Here is a 24,758-nt window from a genome sequence, read left to right on the forward strand (position 1 = left end):
GATCTGACTGATCTGGGCCCCGTCTTACAAAGAGTTGCGATTGCTCTGATCAATCTCAAGTATATGGAAATCAGACCTGCCAACCTCTGGGAATGAAAAACTGTATTCTGTGATAAAAAAAATGTATTTTTCCCCAAAAAAGTGTATTTCATAATAAAATGCTTGGTGCACTCGCTCATCGCGGCGCTCAAGCTGCATGCAAGCTAAAATGCGCACTGCTCTTGCAGATGAAAAAAAACCACAATGAAACATGTGTATATCTTCACCCTGGTTTTAACAAAATGATTGAAAAAAAAACAAGTTACCTGAAATTACATTGATCTAATAACCATATTTGTGTACGTTTTATGAAATAGAGACATATAGAGATGATTTTTCTCAATAAATTATGATTTTGTAAAAAAAAAAAATATATATATATATATATTTTTTTTTACAAAAAACGTACTGCCGTATTTTGGTTGTAAAAACGTACTAATTACGCCTAAAACGTACTGGTTGGCAGGTCTGGGAAATCCATCAATGTCATAATTTTTCCTTAGGAAATTTGCTCAATGTCCTTTGAAAACAAAGAGAAGCATACTGAACTGTCAAGAAAACAGTAAATGTATGAATATACATCACTCCTAGAAAATACTTTGAACAAACATGTAATTTTAGATGTTGACGTTGCTGGCTTTCCATAGTTGTGATTGATTGGATTGATCAAAACTTCTTTGTTAGATGGGGCCCTAGCGACATGACATCACACAACAATAAATTTAAAGGTCAAGTCCACCCCAGAAAAATGTTGATTTGAATAAATAGAGAAAAATCAAACTAGCTTAACCCTAATTCTCTCGACAATTTTCGCGATATATCTGCTGCGCAAAATTTTTTGACCTCGCCGCTCACTGACTTTTTACTTTCAAGTCTCGCGCAAATTTTGAGACCAAATTAGTGACGCCCGGGTACGCGGTAAGACATTACGCAACATTATGTAAGTGCATGTCAGACCCCAAATTGCTCATAAACGTGATTTCATGTACAAATCCAATGCAGATTGTGTATTAGCCAAAATTCATAAATGTATCATTATTTCTACTTTTACTGATTAAACTTAATTAATTTTGCCTTGTTTATGATCAGAAGTCTGGAACGATTTCCATCGAAAAATGACAAAAAGTAAAAAAACAAGGAAATACATAAGAAATTTAAAAAACAATAAAATACATAAGAAATCGGTCTTGGTACCAGAATTGTTTTCATTCACAATTGTTAGAAATGCTATAAAGAATATTTTCACCAAAAAATAGCATTCTAGGAGCTTTATTTAGTGAATCAGAGCAAAAAGTATGATTTCATGAATAAATTAGCATAATTAATTCATATAAAATAAAAATATATGAATTCAGTGAAATTTACCGATGCAACTGCGTAGATTAAGTCATTCTCTACCATCATGCAAATTTTCGTTGTGATAGCGCAATCCGCGACTGAGATCTTAAGGGGGGGCCATAATGGCCCCCCCCCCCCGGGAGTGACAACAATCAAAATACCCCGGGAGATTTAGGGTTAACACTGAAAATTTCATCAAAATCGGATGTAAAATAAGAAAGTTACGACATTTTAAAGTTTCGCTTATTTTTCACTACACAGTGATACGCACAATTCAGTGACATGCAAATGAGACAGTCGATGATGTCCTTCACTCACTATTTCTTTTATTTTTTATTGTTTGAATTATACAATACTTCATTTTTTACATATTTGACAGTAAGGAACAACTTGACTGAACCATATAGTATTAAACAATGCTAATTCCACAGGTTCAGGGAGGTTAAGTCTCCTCATTTGCATACCAGCCAGGATGTGCATATAACTGTTTTGTGAAATTAAGCAAAACTTTAAAATGTCACAACTTTCTTATTTTACAACCGATTTTGATGAAATTTTCAATGTAATGCTTGTTGGATTTTTCTTTTTTTATTCAAATCAATTTTTGTAGGGGTGGACTTGTCCTTTAGGTTGAAACAATCCCTGACCTGCAAAACTTGCATCAGACTAACTTGTATTATATAGACCCCCTTCAATCCAAGGCAATCTAAACACCATGGCCCGAATTCACAAAGGTGGTTTCGTTTGAAACCATGGTTTTTAGAAACCGTGGGTTTTAGAAACCATGGTTTTTCAAAAACCATGGTTTCTAAAACTTGCGATTCACAAACGATGGTTTCTAAAACCCACGGTTTCAACAGTGGTCTCAAATGAAACCATGGTTTCAACAGTGGACTCAAATGAAACCATGGTTTAAACCGTGGGTTTTACCTCAAAACCAGGGATTTCCCCTTTTTTAGCGTGTACTGAGCATGCTCAGTTCATTGAAAACTTACATTCAACAAATAGCACTGGTAATATGGTCTGATTCTTCACTTACTACAACTTTTTTCGGTGAAATATAAAAAAAAAAGTGTAATTTTATGCGCTTCTAGCTATCTCGCGATTCCGGCCCGCGTTTATTTAGCTGCTGTACCGTATTGGTACTTGACTCGGCCCCGGCTCAAGAACTGACTTAATTTTGTGATCATAATTCATTTTCTTCACTTTTGTCGCAGAAGATAGACTTTCTTGTATTCCCTTAACTCAATTTCTTCATAGAGAGAGTAACATTCACTGTAGATGCACGATTGTTGAGGTTTGTCATCTTTTCTCTCTGATCGTGAGTAGCGAAAATCGGATGAACGATTCGGTGCTTTTCATCGCAATACTGCGTAGCTCGGCCCCCGTTGCTGCCGGGGCGCTTCCGCCCCGAATATCCTCAACGGAAGTGGGCGTGTAAAGAGCCGAGCTGAGCTGAGTGAAGCTTAATTTGACATCGTAGGCTCTGCCCTTCTACATTTTGAAATAAATGATTTTGTTTATGTATATTTATTTTCAATGGTGTATAGCTTAGTTTTAAGTAATAATAGGCTTCAATTTCTTTGACTTGTGGATGTTCGATTCAGGCTAAAATTAAATCCCCACTCCTCAGCATGCGTACAGTAATAAATTCACCAGACTAAAACCATAGATGGAGCGACCGGGAATTCGCGGGAATTACAGGCCACCGCCTTCTTCCTATGATGATGATGAAATGTAGTACTAATATTTAATAACGTACGCATGCCGAGGCTGCAGGGGGGGGGGCGTTCTCGCCCCGGCCCCCAAAATATGGTGTGGGCATGCCGGGCCGAAGGAAGCGATCAATAAAATAAAAAAATAGGGGACATTTTTTTACAGAATTTAAAATAACATGGATAAATTGATCTAATTTTGCCCCTTTCAATTCCTTGTTTTCCCCTGATTTATTTTCTTTAACTTTTCTTGCAGCTTAATGAATAATATATTGCTTTTTTATATTATTTTTCCCTTGGCCTTAGAATGAGTTCTATGCTTATTACGTGGCTGTTTGAGTATTAAGGGAAAATATACATGGGGCCGGCTTGGTACGCAGCAGTTGCCCCCCCCCCTGGAATTTTTAATAATTCAATTTTACTTAAAATTTTTATATCCACTGAAAGTGTGCATGAAAAAATTCAGTTTCACTTTCAAAAATGCAAATTCGGTTAAGTATACAGTGTTTACTATGTAATTATTCAAATTTATATGGTAAATAATAAAACCACTTTACTAAGGAATATTATATTTCAAAAGAAGTATTTTGACTGTTGAATTCTATCTTGTGTATACTGTATAGGCATTTTCCTGAGACAAATGGAGATGTTGAGAGGGATTGAAATGTTGAGAGGAAAGAGATGGTGATGGAGATAATGGGAGGGATGGAGGTGATGAGGGTGATTGAGACGGGGGGTGGAGATGAGGGATGGAGGGGATCGGAGGATGGAGATGAGAGGATAGAGTGATGGAGATGGTGAGAGGAGGGATGGAGATGGTGAGGAGGAAGGGAGATGATCAGAGGAGGGATGTCGATGAGAGGGATATATATAGATAAGAGTGCTGGAGATAAAAGGCGGATGGAGATGAAAGGGGGATGATCATTACTATCGTCGACATCATTACCATCAACACTAACATCACCATTGCTATCATCTTATCGTCATCACCAACCTCATCATCAACACCAACCCATCATCACCACTAACATCATCATTACCATCACATGTATGATCATCACCACCACCAACTTCATCATCACACCATCAGCAGCAACAACACCATTAAAATCCTCATCACCACCAAAGTCATCTTGATCATCTTCATGATTATTTCGTCCAAATCAGGAAAAGGGAATTAAGACTACTCTTGTATCTTTTCTGTATATCTTTAATTTGCATGAAATCACCTGGTACCTTGGAAAATCACATCAGGAAATTGCATAAAAATATAACACACTGAAAATCTAATACTCAATTGGCATTTTATAACATATTGTAAAATTACAAATATTTGTGAAATAAATAAATACTTATTCCAGGTTTTGATATCTTGCCACATTCTTGTATTACAATACAATAATGGCCTATATGAATAATCATTAGTGTTCATTATTAGCTGGTGTTTTTCTGGTTGACCGAGTCAAGCTCTACTCGTTAGGCTGCCTGGTTTCCTCAACTAGGCCATCAGGTTATCCTTGGGGGGGGGGGGGGTCAATTGAAATTATATTTTTTCCAAGAAAATACATTAATTGCCCTTTAGTTTCATTCATGCCCCCTAAATGTGCATGTGCCAGGCCAAGCTAGTGTTTTCCCAGTTGCCCGAGTCGAGCTCTATTCATAAGGCTCAGATAGGTTGTTGCCCTGTGGACACATGAAAAGAATACATTTCAACAAAAAACAAGGTGAACCACGTGTCTCGCCTGATATCACGATCAATAAACTATGCAATATGATCTTTTGACCTTATCATCCTCTTGGACATACATGTACATGTGGTATTTAATACCCAATGGTTATCTGTGCAAAATGTAAACACAACTAATGCAAAAACAAAGAAATTAGAGCAATTTGAATTGATGATCCTTGACCTCATCATCCTCATGGACACATATGCATATTTTGGAGCATGCAATAAACTTTCTGGGAGCTATCAAAGTTCTAAACATTTGAAAAATACAGTTTGAAATATGTGAGAATATTTTACATGAAAAAGTAAATGAGGAATTTACATTTGATGCTTCGTGATTAAATAGTGTTTTTTTAACAAACTGTTTAAATTTAAAAATCATTGAAGATACATGTAGTCTGTGAAAGAAACTAAATCTGATAAAAGTTAATTTCAAATTCTTAAAAAAGAAATAGATTAGATAATTTCCTTTGTATTCATGTGAAATTCTCAAAAATCATGTGCTATTTCAACCCTAAAACCGCGGGGGGGGGGGGGGTGAATCAACCCCCCCACCCTCGACATTTTCCACGACCATTCCACTGTGAGAAATTATACGACCGTGCCGCTCGCCAACATTTTATTTTGAAGTCTTGCACATCTTTTGAGACCAAATTTACGATGCCTGGTATGCGGTTGGAAAATTACTCAACATTACATAAGTGCATGTCAGGCCCAAAATTGCTCCAAAATGGGATTTTGTGTAAAAGGTCAATGTTGAGTTTTCTCATCTTCTTAATAAAGAAAACCAAAAGGTTGAAAAACAAAGATATACATAGGAAATTCATAAAACAATAAAATACATAAGAAATTCATTTTCAAACTAGGATTTTTTTTATATATTTGATTGTTAGCATTTTATAGCAATGGTATAAAAGTATAATTTACACATAAATTAGCATAATTCATAGAAAAGATCTGACAATTTTGGAAAAATTAACCATATTTCATTGCACATTACATCCCCCACTATTATCATACCAATTTTACGTTTACGTGATCATTGGCCAAGATCTCAAGGGAGGTTGCTTCAACCCCCAGTAAAAAAGCGTTAAAAGACACATATAAATAATGAAATTCTTACATGTACATACAAAAATACCTGTTCTAGAGCAAGTCCACTGTACAACAAAAAGTTTATTTGAATGGATAGATAAAAATAAAACATGCATAACACTGACAACATCAAAATATGATGTAAAATAAGTAATGAGTGACATATCAAAGATTCACACAAATCACTTATATGCACAAAACAGGTGATATGCAATTAAGTCTATGTCACAGTCTTTCTTTTGCATATCAAGATATGAAATATATTATAAAACTTGAATTTTTACAGAATTCACAATTATAAGTCTTCATTGAATTGAGTTCAGGTTGCCACAATGGCTTTTTACACAAATTTCAGGGAGAAATCAAAGCATACCGGTACACCTGTATTACACATTATGAGGCGAAAAAAAATCATATTTAATGATATATTTCAAAAGAAACGGTGAATGGAGAACGTCACTTGGTCGCTCATTTGCATAATGACCAGGATGTGCACAGATGTTTTGTGAAAATAACTTATAAGCAAAACTTCAAAATGTCAGAACTTTCTCATTTTACATCAAATTTTAATGAAAGTTTCAGTGTTATGCTCATTGGACTTTCTCTATTATATCAAAGAAACTCTTTGTTGGGGTGGACTTGCCCTTCAAACAAGTACAAAGCTTGTGTTCCTCCAGGAATTCTTATTATCTTATATAGACATGGGTCCCATCGATCACACCTATGACTATTGAATTCCTGTAGTTCTGGTACTCAAAATAATAATATAGGGTATTTATATTGCGCACATATCAACCTTATTAGGTGCTCAAGGCGCTCCTATATTACCCGGCTAAGCTAGGCGTTCACAGCTTCTTGAGGAATTACTTCCTACCGGTACCCATTTACCTCACCTAGGTTGAGTGCAGCACCGTGTGGATCAGTTTCTTGTTGAAGGAAATTACGCCATGGCTGGGATTCGAACCCACGACCCTCTGTTTCAAGGTCCGGGAGACTAATCCACTGGGCCACAACGCTCATACAGTTGTTGTTGGGTAGCCTCAATCTCATCTCTGGTTGTTGAAGTTCTCACAAAACCTTTCTTCTTGCTATGGCTTGCGAAACATCTTTGATCACTCAACAGCTGATGTCTCATCACCATGTATTCCCTGAAATTATCCTGTAAATGAAGATATATTGCCAGAAGTTGCACATTACTCTGAGATTTTATTTTTTCAGATGACAAAGAGAAAACAAGAAATAACTATTTCATTGTCTTTACATTTAAAGATTAAAAAAAAAAAATCATTTTTGATCCCATATGGAATCCTTTAACCCTAACTAGGCCGGGCTTTTTTGGCTGTTGTGTGGCCGGGGGGGGGGGGGTTGATTCAACCCCCCCCCCCTGAGATCTCGGCCGCCGATCGCGCGAGCGCCGCAAAAATTTGCACGCTGGTAGTGTGCGATGTAATCTACAAGGCTGTATGGTAAAATTTTCCAAAATAATGAGATTTTATTTTATATGAATTAATTATGCTAATTTATGCATAAATCATACTTTTTGCTCTAATTCACTAAATAAAGCTCCTGGAATGCTAATTTTTGGTAAAAATATTCTTTGTAGCATTCTTAACAATGGCAATTGAAAAAAACTTCGGTTTGGAAATCAATTTCTTATGTATTTTATTGTTTTATGAATTTCTTATGTATTTCTTTGTTTTTCAACCTTTTGGTTTTCTTTGTTTTTTTTCACCAGATTTATTGCACAACCTTTTTGAAGCATAATTATGCTAAAATCAATTGCTTTCAGCTGTTTAAAGTAAAAATAATCATATCTTTATGAATAAGATGAGAAAACTCAATTTGCATTGACTTTGTACACAAAATCACGTTTTGGAACAATTTTTGGTCTGACATGCACTTACAAAATGTTGCGTAATTTCGGAACTGCGTACCCGGGCATCGTAAATTTGGTCTCAAAAGATGCGCGAGACTTAAAAGTATAAACTCTGCAAGTGGCGCGGTCAAAAAATTTCGCGCGGCGGAATGATCGCAGAAAATGTTGAGGGGGGGGTTGATTCAACCCCCCCCTCGGCCATTTTAGGGTTAAATACCATAGAACTCAGTTTAACATTACTTTACTGGTCTAAAGGCTAAACTTTTCCCAACCCCATAAACAATTGTGTGACAAACATACATTGAGCAAAGCAGATGCAATACTTTTTTCAAATAACCAAGATAATTATACAACCTAAATGTAAAGTATGGATTTTGGAAGAATCTGTCGACAATGGATGACAAAACTTCTAGTTCTAATTTACATTTCTGATTGTATTTTCTATTTTTTTCAAAAATATAAAATAATAATCATAGGCTTAGTTCATTGTGAATTAAAAACAGGCAGTTGCCAAAATTTATTATCACTTTTTACATTGAGTTCGATTTCTTTTTACAGCAACATCACTAATATTTGCATACACTAGGCTTGTCTTGAGATGTTTATGTCATAACTTTCTTATAAAAGAAATACTTACAGCATACAAACGCAGAATTGTCGATATTTGCAGATACAAAGGTAGTCAATCACTAGGCCCTTTGTCCCTCCTCAGGCTCAGATCATCTTCAAGCATGTTGATAAGGTAGCGTGTGGTGCTTGAAAGCTTCATCCTTGTACAAGTCACAAAGGTTCCTCCTGTCAATGACTCCTAATTGCAGTTCTGGTTGGCATATTCCTAGTGAGTTAGAATAGAGTAAGAAGCAAAAGAAAATATTTAAACAACATTGAATAAACAACAACTATGTATTAACTACCTTTACTGCATATTGTCGAAATTTATTGGCCTACCTTTTGAGAAATCTGCATATTTGGTCAGTTGACTTATGAATTCCTTATTTTGCCAACCTAATCACATTGTCATTCTCATAAATTTAAATTGATCAACTGGATCTACAAAATTTTTGACATTTAGGCATGTACTCTATTAGACAGGAATAACCGTCGTTACTGGGGATTTCCTTAACAATTTCTGACATTTCACTATAATCCTTTACGCAGTTCAGCGGAACAACCAAAATACAGAGACTGAAGCCTTTGGTCTAGTACTCTATGACCATTGATCATGTGACACAGAATTAAGATTAGTTCAGTAACTGTCAGATGTGTACGTCAACCAAGTTTGACATTGATCAAAATACATGCTTCTTTATCATGAAACCAATTTTATGATTAATTTTTTTAGATGGTGACAAAGAAAAAAAAAAGAAAATAGACAATAGTCCACATAGAAAAAAAATAAACATACCTCTCTAACAATCCTCCTTCATTCTTCAGGACAGCCTGCACATGTTGTAAGATGTTTTCATCCATTCGAAAATTTACTGCGGAAATAAAAAAAAGTACAGACCTGTAGATCTACATGAAATTATTTTTTTTTGTAAATATAATGGACATAATTCAACATCTCTCAAATCTGCCAGATTAAATGATAGTATTTCCAACCAAAATGTAAATTCATAATATCATTTGCTAAAATAATTTATTCAATGAATTGTTCTATAGAATGGCGCTTCATAACGTAGCTCATCGTATTGTAGCTACATCATATAAACAAACTGAGTCAAGCCTATGTATTACGCAGGGTGAGCAAGGGATGGCAAGATTTTGCAATGGCCACTAGTCACTAGATCGGTCTGGTAAGAAACCTCTAATTTTTCATGTTTTCATTATTTAGGCCCTACATAATATTTGTTATTCCTTTTATATGCTTTAGTTTAGGTGGTAAAAAGGTATAAAATTTAAATTAATTCCATTCAGTGTATTCTAACCAATTGGCAGTGATGTGGATATTGAAGGGGATTCCATCATTGACAATTTTACCAACTTCTTAGACACACACTGACACAGCCCTACGCAGGCCTGCCCTAGCCTAGTGCGTGCTCCGGCTCCATATTGATAAGACACTGTCAACTCAAAATTTTAAAAATATCATCACAGAGTCCTCATCCTCGAGCCGAGGCTAGATCTAGTTCCAACATTTCTCCAGTTGGATCTGAATAAGTAAATTTTGAAGAAAAAAAAATTGTGAACACTATTATTATAGACAGGATCTACAAACAATTAACAATGACTAGACAAAGTTTATAGGAAGTGTTTTCCCATTCACTAAATTTACTCAACAAGGCAATAACAACACAGCCTCACAGCTCAGTCACACTCACACTCACAGGCAACATGCCCATTAATTTTTAAGTGATGCTGTTTGTGCAGTTACTTTAATTTATACTAAAAAAATCATATCAAACTAAGGTATAAATAAAGAACAAAATTTTCTTGAATTTTGCACAATTGTGTTTGAAAGTCTGACTACTTTGGCGGCTTTGTCATGCATCGCTTCTCCAGAGCTGAGCTAACCAAGGGAGCTCCCTGGGTTAGAGCTGAGCGATTCGGTACGGAGAGCTCTTCATAATCTTTTGACAGGACACAAAACTACACGCGTGGGACTAGAAAATAACTTGAGTGCGATAATGCTTTTCCCCATCACGAGTCCACCGTTCCGCTCCTAAATCTGCATGCATTTACAGCATTAATTATAATATTTCTTCACAAACAAATACACACAGACGTAGACAAAATATTCATCGTCGCTATAAAATGGTAAATTACTCACGATGTTCTCACAGCTCGGCAAATACCGATATTACACGCTTCGCTTCTAAGTTCTAGCTTCTTTTCTTTTCGTGCAAATCTATTTATCGTCGTCTATCTCCACGTACGCCACTTGCTCAGCAATGTACCGAAATACTGTTCTGTGATTGGTCAATGTGCCTAAAAACCATGGTTTTTCTAAAACCCACGGTTTGAAACCACCTAAAACAGTTGACTCAAAATCATGCCGAAAACCCACGGTTGAAACCATGGTTTCATTTGAAACCACCTTTGTGAATTGCAAAATCAGTAAAACCCACGGTTGAAACCATGGTTTCTGCAAAAACCACCTTTGTGAATTCGGGCCCATATCTAACCAACTAACACTCAACTTACTTGATAACACCTATGGATGTCTGGACTAGAGGATACACCAAGGGTTTCAGTGTCTCATCATTGTGAAGTGTAGCCAACACTCGACACCAGAGGTATATACAGTGTATGTACTGCCAGTTATACACAGACTGGTACATATCCTGAAGATACACAGATAAACAATGAAACAAAAAGAGAATCTTGTTCAAAGGACAAGCACCTGTTAAAGTTGGACATCACAGAAGTATGGAAAAGAGAGAAAGAAGTTCTGATAAGATGGAAAAAAACCATTAATGCCAAAATCATGAATTAGTGAAATATTTTCAGATATGTAGATTCAAAGAAAACTTTAAAAAACCACACGCAAACACTAAACTGATCGCTACTAACAACTGTGACTGTTGATTAGATATTACGCCAGAGATTTGATTGCACTTATAACACAAGGACTCATGACCATTTCTCAAATTATTTCCTTGATTGTAATATGTGGAATGAAAGAATTACAATTATTCAAAACAAATAAAAAAACAAAAGATAACACCTACTGGGGAGCTTTCATGAAAGGACTTGTCGGACGTTTTATCTGACAGTTACCATAGTAACAAAGATACTCAGCCAATCAAAATCAAGGAAAGTTGTCAGATCTGACAACTTGTTGGACAGAAATGTTGAAAACGCTCCCCCGGTCTCTAGTGTAGGAGTTACAAAATAAACTTCAGTGAGATCATGAAAAAAAGCAACACCTACCTTTTTCTTGACTGTGATCGCGTTTCTGAGGTGTATAGCGAGCTGACGGATGTAGATGAACGCATGTTGGTACGTAAGCCGAGTGTTGAGAGCAAACATCTCAGTCATCGACCTCTGCATGAAGTTTATCACTGGTAGGGTACTGGGTGATGTGAACTTGGTGTTTCGAACGTAAGCTAGGTACAATTGCTGTAATTGAAAAAAAAAAATAGTTGTGATATAAAAAAATCTAAAAGAAACCTTTAAATCCTGCATGAAGTTAATGATTTCTACAGAAATCGGTAGTAGTAGTAGTAGTGGTACATTAGTTGGAGTGTACAGTAGTTAATGAATAGTTGCAGAAAAAATATAGCAGTAGTAATTGCAAATATATACAGTAGTAGTATCATCTCCACAACCGCCACCACCACCACCATCATCATCATCATCATGATCACCACCACCACCACCACCACCACCACCACCACCACCATCATCATCATCATGATCACCACCACCACCACCACCACCACCACCACTACCACCAACACCACCACCACCACCACCATCATCATCATCATCACAATCACCACCACCACCACCGCTACCACCACCTCTACCTACTCCACCACCATCATCATCATCATAATCACTACCACCACCACCACCACTTCCAGTATGACTACCTCACCTTGAGTATAAAATCCAGTCTGGATTGCTTGGTACACCTCACTATCGAGAAGAGACATAGGAATGCCAGGACCCGGACCGTCTCTTCTCCTGTACTCCACAGATTCACCAGTTTCTAAAAAAAAAAAGAAAAAAAAATAGATTATCTAATGGGCTGTCGGTACAGTGGTTCGCACCAGTTGGAACCTTCCATTTCTGACCCCCCCCCCCCACCCCAAAATGCAATGTCAAACCTGCCACTGATAAAGAAGCGTTGTGGTGCATCGGTTCTGACTCTCGCCTTGTAATCAGAGGGACGTGCATTCAAATCCAACCACGGCCCAGTGTTCTTTGGCAAAGTGTGGATTAACGCTTTGCCACTCTCCCCCCCCCCCCCCAGGTGTTAAAAGGATACAAAAGGATGCAAAAGCCTTTGTGGTATGCCTAGCGATTAAGTCTTGGAACTCTTGTTGGAACGCTCCCCAAGGAGTGGAGAAAGGGCATACATGTACATCATGTATGGGCATGCCAGGATCTGGGGGCCCGTTTCATGAAGGACTTGCGACTGTTGTGCCTTTGCTATAATGACAACTACCATGGTAACGGGGCTCAACAGCCAATCATAATCAAGGTTACCATTGTAGTTGCCATAATGGCAAAGTTGAAACAGTTGCAAGTCCTTTATGAAACGGGCCCCAGATAACCAGGGTAATTACAGGTACATCTAAAGTGCTTAGAAATGCAAAGTACTAAGCGATATATAAATATTTAAAAAAGAGAGAAATATTGATGTAAGTTTGGAGAAAAGATAATACCCTGTATTTAACTGACCTTGATTACGACCTTGACGAGCTTCGGAAAGCATGTATAATACGGGATGAGACACCTGACATGACGAAGGACTACACTCACTATGCTTGGTTCACCTACATTACCTAATAGCTGAACAAATAGAAAGAAAACAAAGAATGAATTCATTTGATATGATATCTAATAATAATAATAATAATCCATTTTATATAGTGCTTTATACATCGGAACGATGTGTCTAAGCGATTTACAGATACATTATTACCCCGGTCATCGGATTTAATCAATATCTATGTCTAAGGTATACTATACTCCAGATATTTTAAAGGTTAGAGCAACCCGTTTCCCGTAAGAAACCTGCAAGCATCTGTCTAATAATGGCTTTATTGTAGTCCCACATGTAGACTTTTATGTAGGTTGACCGAGTGTGACATCACCTGAAAACGATCTTTCAGAGTCAAGAAAGAAGGGGATATTCTTCATTTTCTATATAGTTTCCAACTAAATCAAACAAATTTTAAGGACATATGGAAACTAGATGGGCATTTCGCGGATGTAAGATTTCAGAAAATTTTGGGGTAGGATTTTTTTTTTCCTACCCCTGCTGGTTAACACTATCTGCCCATTTATTAACAGCATTTAAACATATAAAAAATAAACCTAACAAGAAATATTGTTGAAAGTGATTAATACCTCAGCCCTTTGATGTTACCATGGGAATGCAGTTTTCAACATATTTAGAAAATCAATCTTGCACATCTTTACCCCAAGACCAATGTGTTCCAAATTTCAGGAGAGTCAGTACAAAACTGAGGAAATAGTTCAACCGGCAAGATTTCAACGGACTGACCGACCGAACTAAGCTGATTCCTCTCAAAACTATGTTTGGCTAGTGTATAATAACCCAGGTCTAGACAAGACCAAAATTTAACAAAGTTAGATACAGACCTGAATGACATCAGTCAGATAGGCTTTCACATCCACATGATGGTTCTTCCATCTAGGAGAACTTGAAGGCGGTCTGTCAAGAGAGAAAAAAACTAGCACATCAATGATGTGGAGCTCATCCGGCATCTCGCAACGAAATTTCACACAATTTTGATTTCAGCCCAGTTGACACTGTAGTGAATTATATTGGTGACATAAATTGAGGATATAGAATTGAAATTGATGAAGAAATGACAGAAGCATTTTTTGAGATCTATGAATAAATTTCATATAAATTAAGCATAAATAATTTTCTAGTCAAAATTTCTTAAGTCTGTGTAGAACCTTGGCAGTCAGACTGCAGGTCACAAGAAAGTGGCTTCTTTCATCCAAGTGATATTCATGACTTGAGATGTTTTGCATATTTAATGAGCTTGATGCGGACCAAAACACCTCTTTTCATTCGGTCATTGCTGCTCTAATTGTGCATCGAATTTCATGAATTTGGTACCATTGTAAAGAAGAAGAATCATTCTTTCAGGTCATGTGTTTGGATTTATTCAAAGATTTTGTAATATAGGTTAAAATTTTGATCTAAAATATGCTACAAAATAAATATTTTCACCTGACAAAAGCTGCTATTTTCACACTTTATTTTTGTTTGAGCCCAAATGATTTTTATATCATGATAAAGCTGAATATGTATGCTTTAAAATGATATAGGTTTCAAAATAAGAATTGGTTTAATCGGGTCAAGATCACACTTTTCATTTGCCAAGTACATAAAGCAGCTTGAAAACAAGAATACTGCACTCTGATTGGTCAAAGAGACCGCACACTGGCAAATTCCAACGGTTCCAGTGCCTGGGTTCGTGGGAAGGTCACACTTCCCATGTGGTAATCTCCTAAAATACCCCGCGCCTGTTGTTCTGTGAATCTTATCCAGCCAATCAGAACTCTGGATTTCATGGAAGTACAAAATTTCAGAAATCTCGTCTTGTACCTTGGTGGGAAAAGTGTGATCTTGACCCGATTAAAAGGTGCTGCATATCAAGAGTGGCATTGTGAGAAAGTACAGAAGTTCAGTTTTATGTTGATATAAATATCATTGAGGCTCAAAATAAAAAGTTTTGCACAATTTGCAAAAGAAAACAGATGAAGAAAATTCAGTTTTGAGGCACATTTTCAGGCCAGAAATTTACTTATTTAACAAAATATTGTATACAAAATAAATGACCAATATGAAAGAGTAACTTTTACTCTATCTGATGGTGCAATAATATTTCATTTAACTTGAGGTTAAAACAGGTAAATTCTTAGAGAAAGAAAATCTCACGAATCACGATATTTTGCAAGGAGGAGGATTCAGCCACGAGATGATTTGGATGAATCTGGCCTTTTTGCTCATTAGCATAGGGACCTGCGGTCTGACTGTTGGTGAACTTCATGTAGCTTCAGATGGAACAAAAATAATCAAAATCAATCAACAAATAAATATGTGTTTTTGTGAGTTTTGAAAATATATGAATAAATTAGCATATTTAATGAGTTTCAAAATTTTGTGTTGAAATTTTGTATCACCACCTCGAGCTATCATATAAAGCAAACAAAATTGAAATTGATCAACAAATGAAGATTTTTTGTGATTTATGAATAAATTTTGCATAAATTAGCATAAATAATTTTCTAGACAAAACTTCAAAATTTTGTGTACAAGTTGGTGAACCTCATGCAGCTCTACCAGATTGAAGAAAAAAAAATCAAAATCGGTCAACAAATAAAGAAGAGGCATTTTCTGTGATTTATTAATAATTTTTGCATAAATTAGCATAGATAATTTTCTACTGAAAATTTCAAAATTCTGTGTAGAAGTTTGGTGAACCTCACGAAGCTCTACCAGATGGAAGCAAAAAATTCAAAATCGGTCCACAAATAAAGGAGAAGCGTTTTTTGTGAATTTTGAAAAATGCGCATAAATTAGCATATTTAATGAATTTCAAAATTCTGTGTAGAAGTTTTGAATCCCCCACCTAGTGCTATCATATAAAGCAAACAGAATTGAAATCGGACTTGAAATGGCGAAGAAGAAGCATTTTGATATTGTGGACGGACGACGGACGCCACGCCACGGCATAAGCTCATCTGGCCTTCGGGGCGGATGAGCTACAAACGTGGACAGTTCCTGGTGATTGTGAGACTTTCATTCAAAATAACTGATTCAATTAGGAATGTGTACAGCTGAAATCTACTGGATTCTGATTATTTCAAAAACTTAAATCATTTATTTCGAAAAATATACAACTAATCAACAACTAATTTGGGGCACCGGTCTCTTGTATATAATGCAGTGTATGGAGGCGGTGTTGTGAAGGAAGACATAGTCAAGCGGAACAACCGACAAAAAAGAGACTGAAACTTTCAGTCTACTGACAATGCTGCAATGGACAATCACTACTCAAGCGTCTTGCATAAGATTTAAGGACCATTGCAAAGATGAGAAATTTTCTCGTTTCTACAAATGGAGGTTTCACTGCACACAGAACAGGCATAGAGGACTAGGTTGGATAAGGGGGCTTTTTTACAATTCTAGTATAGACCTTATGTATATGAACTCATAATATAAAAGCGCCAAACAGAGTTGTCAGATATGCGCCAGCTGCAGATCACCAACACATGCAAGGCAATGGCTTCAGCCTCTAAGATGGCGGTGCGTTGACGTCCATGCATAGGTTGTAAATTTTAACATGATGTATTCAAAATGACGAACTCACGTTTTGCCAGCTTTGTCCTCCAAGTCCAAAGAGTGTTGAAGAACTGGATACACTTGTTTCAGGCATAGAGACACGACAGCATTGAAAGCTGAAAGAGAAAAAAACAAATATCACAATAAACTTATCAGATTATGAAATTGACTAATGGAAGCATAAACGAACCCTGAATATCTAGTCTAGGACCAGTCTTACAAAGAGTTACAATTGATCCAATCAACCACAACTATGGAAAGCCAGTAATGTCAACATCTATTAAAAATGCATGTTTATTCAAATTATTTTCCAGATATGATGTATAATCATACATTGTTTTCTTGACAATTCAGTGTAATTCTAATTTTTCACAAAGTAAGTTGTGCAAATTTTCTGAAGAAAAATTTATGACATTGATGTATTTCCATATAGTTGAGGTTGATCGGATCAATTGTAACTCTTTGTAAGACGGGGCCCTGGTGTACACAAAACAATACATGATCCGTCTTCAGTGTACCGTATCTATTGGTGGGGTTAGCCCACCTTTGCAAATACATAGTGAGAGCAGAAAGTGGACTAAGCTTAACTCCGAACTAGGTGGGGCTAACTTGCCATTTAGCCCCACCTCTAGAGTAAGAGGTTAAGGAAAATTTTGGCATGGAAAAAAAGGGTAATAGCCTTTTTCCTCAGCCACCAAAAGTGAACTAGGAGATGAAACATAAAGTAGACAGAATTAATTCCTCGACTACTCTGTAAAAGTAGAAAAAATACATTAATCAGAAGAAGACAAGTTCTACTCACACGCAGACCCATCTACAGAGTACTTAGTTCTGACGTGTTCTTCCGATCCGGATTGCTGTACTGCTGCACGGAACGCCTTCATCGCCTCTCTCAGAGCCTTGACGGAATGCTTCTGCACAAAGTTAGTATGGAATATTGTCAGTAGTCAATAAAAACTCATCACATAGGAGCATTAAGTTGAAAAGGGAGGTATTTTTAAAGTATTTGACAAAGACGTAGACGTATTAAATGCCTTCAATCCCAATATCTTCATCATCATTAGAATAATATCAATACTGTGATGATCATCATCATTATGACCATGGTTATCATCATCTTGATAATCATCATTGCGGTTATCATAATCTTCACAATTATCATCTTCACCATCAAAGATGCTACCATGTCATGATCATCCTCCTCATAACCATCATCATCACCATCACCATCAGTATCATCATCATCACCATCACCATCATCATCAACATCATCAACATCATCACCATCATCATCATCATCACCATCATCATCATCATGATGATCATCATCATGATCATCATCGTCACTGCCATCACCATGATAACCATCATCAAAACCATAGAACTGATCATCTTTAATTCTTCATCACCATATCATCACCAACACCAGTGCTATTATCTTCATCATCATCATTATCATCATCATCATCATTATCCTCATCATCTTCACCATCACCATCATCACTATTATCATCATCATCGTCACTGCCACTACCACCACCATCCTGTCAATAATCTCCTTACCTCAAGCTGCTGCCTCCATTTATCTACCAGAGCCAAGGTCACAGGAATACCACCTCTTTTCTTCCTCTTGCTTCCATCACCTTCCTCATCAACAAAGTCTTCTTCATCACTGTCAAGCTGATAAACAAAACAAGCCAAGCTAAAGAACCTCAGATTTTGCACTGCTAAAAGGGCATGGCATAGTCATAGCAAAAAGGAACAAATATGCACCCCCCCAAAAAAAAGAGGAATTGTTGGCATCTCTGTTAACAGCTTGTGCTAGGAATTTTCATTCAATTTGAATGTTGTAAGTCTGGGGCCCGTTTCATAAAGGACTTGCAACTGTTGTAACTTTGCCATTATGGCAACTACCATGGAAACCTTGATTCTGATTGGCTGCTGAGCCCTGTTACCATGGTAGTTACCATAATGGCAAAGTTACAACAGTTGCAAGTCCTTTATGAAACGGGCCCCTGCAGTCATTTATGTCTGATGTGACTGATGTATAGTGAGGCTTGAGAGCCTGGGCCAAGGCCAGACTACCTAAGGCCAAGGAGGTAAAGAAAAAGGTCAAGGCATGACTACCTGAAACCCAATGCCAAGAACCGAAGACCAAAAAAGAAAAAAACAAAACATAACAGGTGCTTTAAAATGAGTCCCATAATGCATCTTAGAGCACTATGTTTTGAATCTGCCAACCCTGCAACAAGCGTAGATCTACTTTACTAAAATAAAGCAAAATTTGCAATCAGTTACTCAATTTCTTTTTCATTCATTTTTTTCCTTTGCTTAATAAAATATTACTCAATATTGTTTGACCCAGGGTGTTTCTTCAGCATTTGTTGTTTGAAAAGTTGTTAGATCTGACAACTTTCCTTGATTTTTATTGGCTGAGAAACACAATTACTGTGGCAAATGTGTGAAAAAATATACTTTGTTAAATGAAACATTCAACAGAAAATACTCCTGTGGAAAACCCATGTGTCCCTATCATTTTCATTACCTCATTGGACTTCTTTGTTTCCATATCATCATCTCCACTCTCTTCTTCTTCCTCCTCCTCATCATCGAATTCATCATCGCTATCGACATCAGCTCCATCATCATCTTCGTCATCGAGTTCATCTTCCTCACTTTCCATCTCAGAATCATCCGATTCGTCAAAGTCTAGAAGCCCGCCCTCATTCTCCTGAAGGAACTCAAAGAATTCTGGGTCGGACGTCTTCAGTTTCTCAAGGGACTTCTTGTGGCCTGTGATCTTGGAATCTTTTCCACTGTAACGATCAAAAGACATTCACAAAATAGTTAACAAGTACCACAAGAACTCCTTGCGACCAGTGATCTTGAAGTCTTTCGAACTGAAATTATTCAAAGACATTCACAAAATAATCAATAAGTATCATAGAGATTTTTTGTGGCCAATGATCTTAAAGGCCCGTATTCTGAAGTCGGGTTTAACTTAAACCCAGGTTTAAAGTCGTGGTTTAAGTATGGATAGCCAATCGTTACATAAATCACTAACAGTAGATATATCATATTTCATCTCATTTGGCTCTCAAATCATTCATAATTGTCTAGGAAGTATAAATAGATGATTGCCTTCACCATCGATGAATCAGGAAAGAGCACAGTAAACATAAGAAACATACAACTTAATAAAAATTTTGACACTTTTGGCTTCCCATAATTTTAGCACAGAGTTAGACCATGGTCTATAAAGTTAAATCTGACTTCAAAATACAGGCCAAAGTCTTTTCCACTGTAATGGTTCATTCACAAAATAATAAACCCAGATCTTCTTCTGTGTTGTGTGTGAAAAATATATCACTCATACTATTAAAAGTGAGGTTAATACGGTTACACTTCGTAATTGCGAAGGTTCGTAATTCCGAAACACGTAAATTGCCTATACCTCGATGTTCGTTAATCCGAAAACAAAAAAGGGTTCGTTAATCCGAACATTTGTGGAAAACGAAATAAGGTTCGATGTTCCGAAGGTTCGTTAATCCGAAAACAAAATAAGGTTCGTTGTTCCGAAGGTTCGTTAGTCCAAAAACGAAATAAGGTTCGTTAATCATTTCGTTTTCGGACTAACGAACCTTCGGAATTACGAACCTCATTTTGTTTTCGGATTAATGAACCTTCGGAATTACGAACCTCATTTCGTTTTCGGACTAACGAACCTTTGGAATTACGAACCTTATTTCGTTTTCGGATTAACGAACCTTCGGAATTACGAACCTTCGGAAATACAAACCTTCGGAATAACCGAACCTTCGGAATAACGAAGCTTCGGAATTACGAATGTATGCGGGTTAATACACTGTATACTAACCTCGCACACCTAATGACCCATAATTGACGATTTAGCTCCTGGGCATTTAAAATGACTGTTTCACAAAATTATGTTTTTCCCAATGTAATTGTGTGCATAAGAAGTGCATGTGCCAACAAAGGTTATGGCCTCCTAAGTGGTAATATATATAGAGGACATATTAACAGCCATATTCACTAACAATGAATCTTCCTAAACTCTCAACTAACAGAAATTATCCCCAAGAGGTCTCTAATATTCCCCGCTTAATCCCGTCAAAGTGAAAATGATTTTCTAGTGCTAACCATAATTACCTTTTTGGCTTTTTCTTGTCAGTCTTGCTGCCGTCGTCATCGTGATCATCATATTCTTCCTCGTTTTCGGAGTCAAAATCATCTGCCATGAAGTCATCTATTGACATATCTGCCAAATTGCTGAAAGACAAATGATAGGGATATGAAGTCAACCTCTGAAATCAATCAATGATTGTGCAAACACAAAAAAATTAAATATTCATGAGCATGACTTAACCCAAACCACTTTTTCGACTAGCTAACAAAACTAGAAAAGTCATGGGTTTGAGGTTGTACAGCCAAGAAGCAGGGCAAAGGAGAGGAAACAAATTTTTTGTCACCGAGTAATCGATGTTTATGCTTTGAAATAATGAAAAATACAACAATTAATTTCTATGAAACTAAGTAAATGATATAATGAACTTAATTCCAAATTTATATCAGGAATTCGTTCAGGAGCTGTAACTCTTGTAATTTATGCAAAATGCATTGACAGCTTCTAAAGCGTAACAATGGGATTCATAACATTTCACTTGGCTTTGAACTTCCAATCGGCACACCGTTCTTACACTGTGGTGATATTTGAAAGCCAGCACTGGTTTCGAATCAATTGAAATATTATTCAAATAAAATGTATATTTTAGTTGTAAATATACTATTAATATAATAGCAATCATTTATAACTAAAATGTAAATTTTATTTGAACTAGAATTTTAATTCGTCATGAGGAAGAATTAGGTGATCTGTCTCTGATTTCATGATCACGAAGACAATCAGCATGTTTATTGAGATCATTACGATGATCATATTGAAAACTAAACTTCTATTACAAAAAGAACATGATGAATACTCTTGAAAAGAGAGAAATTAGAAACTTTGGAAAATAGATGTAAATGATACACATGGTACATGTACATGTTATATTAAAAGGATTTTTCAAACTATTTTATTGTGCAATTTTTTAACTTATATACCTTGTAATGGTCATGAAGGACCATTTGTGAAATGTTGAAAAGAAAAAAAAAAAAAAAAAAAATCTCATGTTCACCCCTGGGTTCCATCCCTCGACCTTAAGATTGCAAGTCTGATGCCTTAACAACTGAGCTACACTATTTCCCATAGACTTTTACACATAAGCACTATTTCCCATAGACTTTACACATAGCAAATTGAGAGGATCTCAAATCCAATTTTGCAAGTGAAATACGGGCATGATCCCGGCATCTGATTGGAAAATGGAGACAGCACTTGCGATAGCTTACAATCTCAGCTACAACATACTCCAAGCTCAGAGAAAACCGACAAAAAGAAATGGAGATATGGCTCGCGAAATAGAAGAATGTAAAATCCAGTTTTGAGAAAAAGTCATTTCCCATAGAGATTGCACACAAAATGAGCGAAAATGACATGCCTCTATAACTTGCCATTATTCAGGATAATCCGTTCCTTTAAATGTTAATATAGCCATTACATTAGAAAGAATATGTTTTCAGCTACAATATGTAACAAAACTTGGCGAAAATTGACCAATATTTATGGAGTTAGACTCAAATTTGCATAATTGTGATGACGTCATTAGTAGCAAAATGGGAATTTTGAGTTCCGACGCCATTTTGATGACGTCATGATAAAATTTCGGGTCAAATGTGACATGAAATCATATCTCCCATTCACACTCTATTCGAATATGAAAAAAAAATGGGGGTCAACGAACTACCTGAAGAGCTATAATGAGTTTTGTATAGGCATGTTTTTGCACATATATTGTCAATGGTTAGTGCGCGCGCGCGTGCGTGCTGTAAAATTTGATGGAGGCTAATTCCGTTATTACTTTGTTGATCAAGGTATCAAATTACTCAGAATTATATTACCAATGCATTGATATTCAAACAAGTGGAATGCCTCTGGCCGTCTCACCTGCATCACGCGATTCAATATAGCAGCAGTGCTGATTTTGAAAACTACTATAACTCGCACAAGATGTTCAGTGATACTTGGTTACTCTTATTTCCACGTTTTATGAACTAGACCAATACACTTATAGAGATATGATGGCAATTCAACAAATACCCCCAACGTGGCCAAAGTTCTTTGACCTTACATGACCTTTGACCTTGATCATGTGACCTGAAACTCGCACAGGATGTTCAGTGATACTTGATTACTATTATGTCCAAGTTTTATGAACTAGACCAACACACTTTCAAATTTATGGCTGTAATTCAACAAATACCCCAATTTGGCCAAAGTTCATTGACCCTAAATGACCTTTGACCTTGATCATGTGACCTGAAACTTGCACAGGATGTTTAGTAATACTTGATTACTATTATGTCCAAGTTTCATGAATCAGATCCATAAACTTTCAAAGTTATGATGGTAATTCAACAGATACCCCCAATTCGGCCAAAGTTCATTGACCCTAAATGACCTTTGACCTTGGTCATGTGACGTGAAACTCATGCAGGATGTTCAGTGATACTTGAGTAACCTTATGTATAAGTTTCATGAACTAGGTCCATATATTTTCTAAGTTATGATGACATTTCAAAAACTTAACCTTAGGTTAAGATTTTGATGTTGATTCCCCCAACATGGTCTAAGTTCATTGACCCTAAATGACCTTTGACCTTGGTCATGTGACATGAAACTCAGGCAGGATGTTCAGTAATACTTGATTAACCTTATGGCCAAGTTTCATGAACTAGGTCCATATACTTTCTAAGTTATGCTGTCATTTCAAAAACTTAACCTCAGGTTAAGATTTGGTGTTGACGCCGCCGCCGCCGTCGGAAAAGCGGCGCCTATAGTCTCACTCTGCTATGCAGGTGAGACAAAAAATGACGATCCTATGTTGTATAGTGCCGTTACGCGCGAAAACGCGCGCGTAACCGTGCGCGCGCACAATTTTTTGAAATGCTTAAAATGACCTGATTCGTACTTTATTTTGGTCAAAAAGTGATTTTGGGCATTTTACAATTTTGACGCGCGTGTACGCGCACGTCGTGACCTTTACATGACCTTTGATGACATGGACAGTTGACCCTTGACCTGAAGTTAATGTGATGTAAATATTGTTAATTTTTTATAATTGATAATGAAGATATGATTGACAACGTGATTTTACAAAATGGCGTCTAGATGACGTCATGATGACCTTTTGACCTTGAACTTGTCTTATACACATCACATGATAAGTCCTCATATCTGATGATATTTTGAAGATAATTGATGATGTAGATTTGGAGATTTTGTGCTAACAAGAAAAGGGTGGAAAATAAAAATAAATAATAAATAAATAAATAAATAAAAAAGAAAATTCGTACAAAATTAATAGTTGATCTGTCGATTGACAGATCACCTAATAATTATTATTTGTTGAATAATATGATTTTCTATAAATTGTGCTATTAGTATTAAACAGCTCCTCATAACATAGCTCATAGTAGCTACGTCATAACGAAGCGAGTCAAGGGTCAAGCCTATTGTATTACGTTCTGGTAAGAAACCTCTAATTTTTCCTATTTTTGATTAAAATTAATTAAATTCTTTTATAGGCAGAAGGTCTAGTAATGTAAAAAAACAGGATAAATTTCATGTTTTTTAAAAGATATATGTGTTTACAATGTTCTACAGGTTTAAACAAACAAAAAAATAAATGCAGTTTTCTGTATAATATGATCTTCAGTCCTTGGCTTGAAAATAAAAATGTTTCTCTTTGGAGAATGCGAGTCTCAGAGTCATGGAATTCTTCCAAAGAAACTGATCCTAATATCATGTTAAGAGCTTTGAATAGGAACACCAACTATGCAGCA

The 24,758-nt window shown here is 36.4% G+C and overlaps 1 protein-coding gene and 1 long non-coding RNA gene across 2 annotated transcripts; both read right to left on the reverse strand.

Moving 5' to 3' along the window:
- Positions 1 to 4,294: 4,294 nt before the first annotated feature.
- Positions 4,295 to 10,659, reverse strand: LOC129283035 (uncharacterized). Its single transcript, XR_010295706.1, has 4 exons — positions 10,563 to 10,659; positions 9,198 to 9,273; positions 8,430 to 8,627; positions 4,295 to 7,075 (listed from the first exon to the last, which is right to left on the reverse strand). It is a non-coding gene; the product is annotated as an uncharacterized LOC129283035 (long non-coding RNA).
- Positions 10,660 to 10,899: 240 nt separating this feature from the next.
- Positions 10,900 to 21,080, reverse strand: LOC129275757 (nucleolar complex protein 2 homolog). The gene is made up of 10 exons (XM_064109502.1): positions 20,964 to 21,080; positions 19,339 to 19,609; positions 18,357 to 18,473; positions 17,596 to 17,707; positions 16,822 to 16,909; positions 14,072 to 14,144; positions 13,145 to 13,255; positions 12,336 to 12,449; positions 11,666 to 11,854; positions 10,900 to 11,076 (listed from the first exon to the last, which is right to left on the reverse strand). The coding sequence occupies exons 1-10, from the start codon at positions 21,068 to 21,070 to the stop codon at positions 10,933 to 10,935; spliced, it is 1,326 nt and encodes a 441-aa protein (XP_063965572.1). The 5' UTR covers positions 21,071 to 21,080; the 3' UTR covers positions 10,900 to 10,932.
- Between the last annotated feature and the right edge of the window lie 3,678 nt (positions 21,081 to 24,758).

Source organism: Lytechinus pictus, chromosome 14, assembly GCF_037042905.1.
Source record: "Lytechinus pictus isolate F3 Inbred chromosome 14, Lp3.0, whole genome shotgun sequence".
NCBI lineage: Eukaryota > Metazoa > Echinodermata > Echinoidea > Temnopleuroida > Toxopneustidae > Lytechinus > Lytechinus pictus.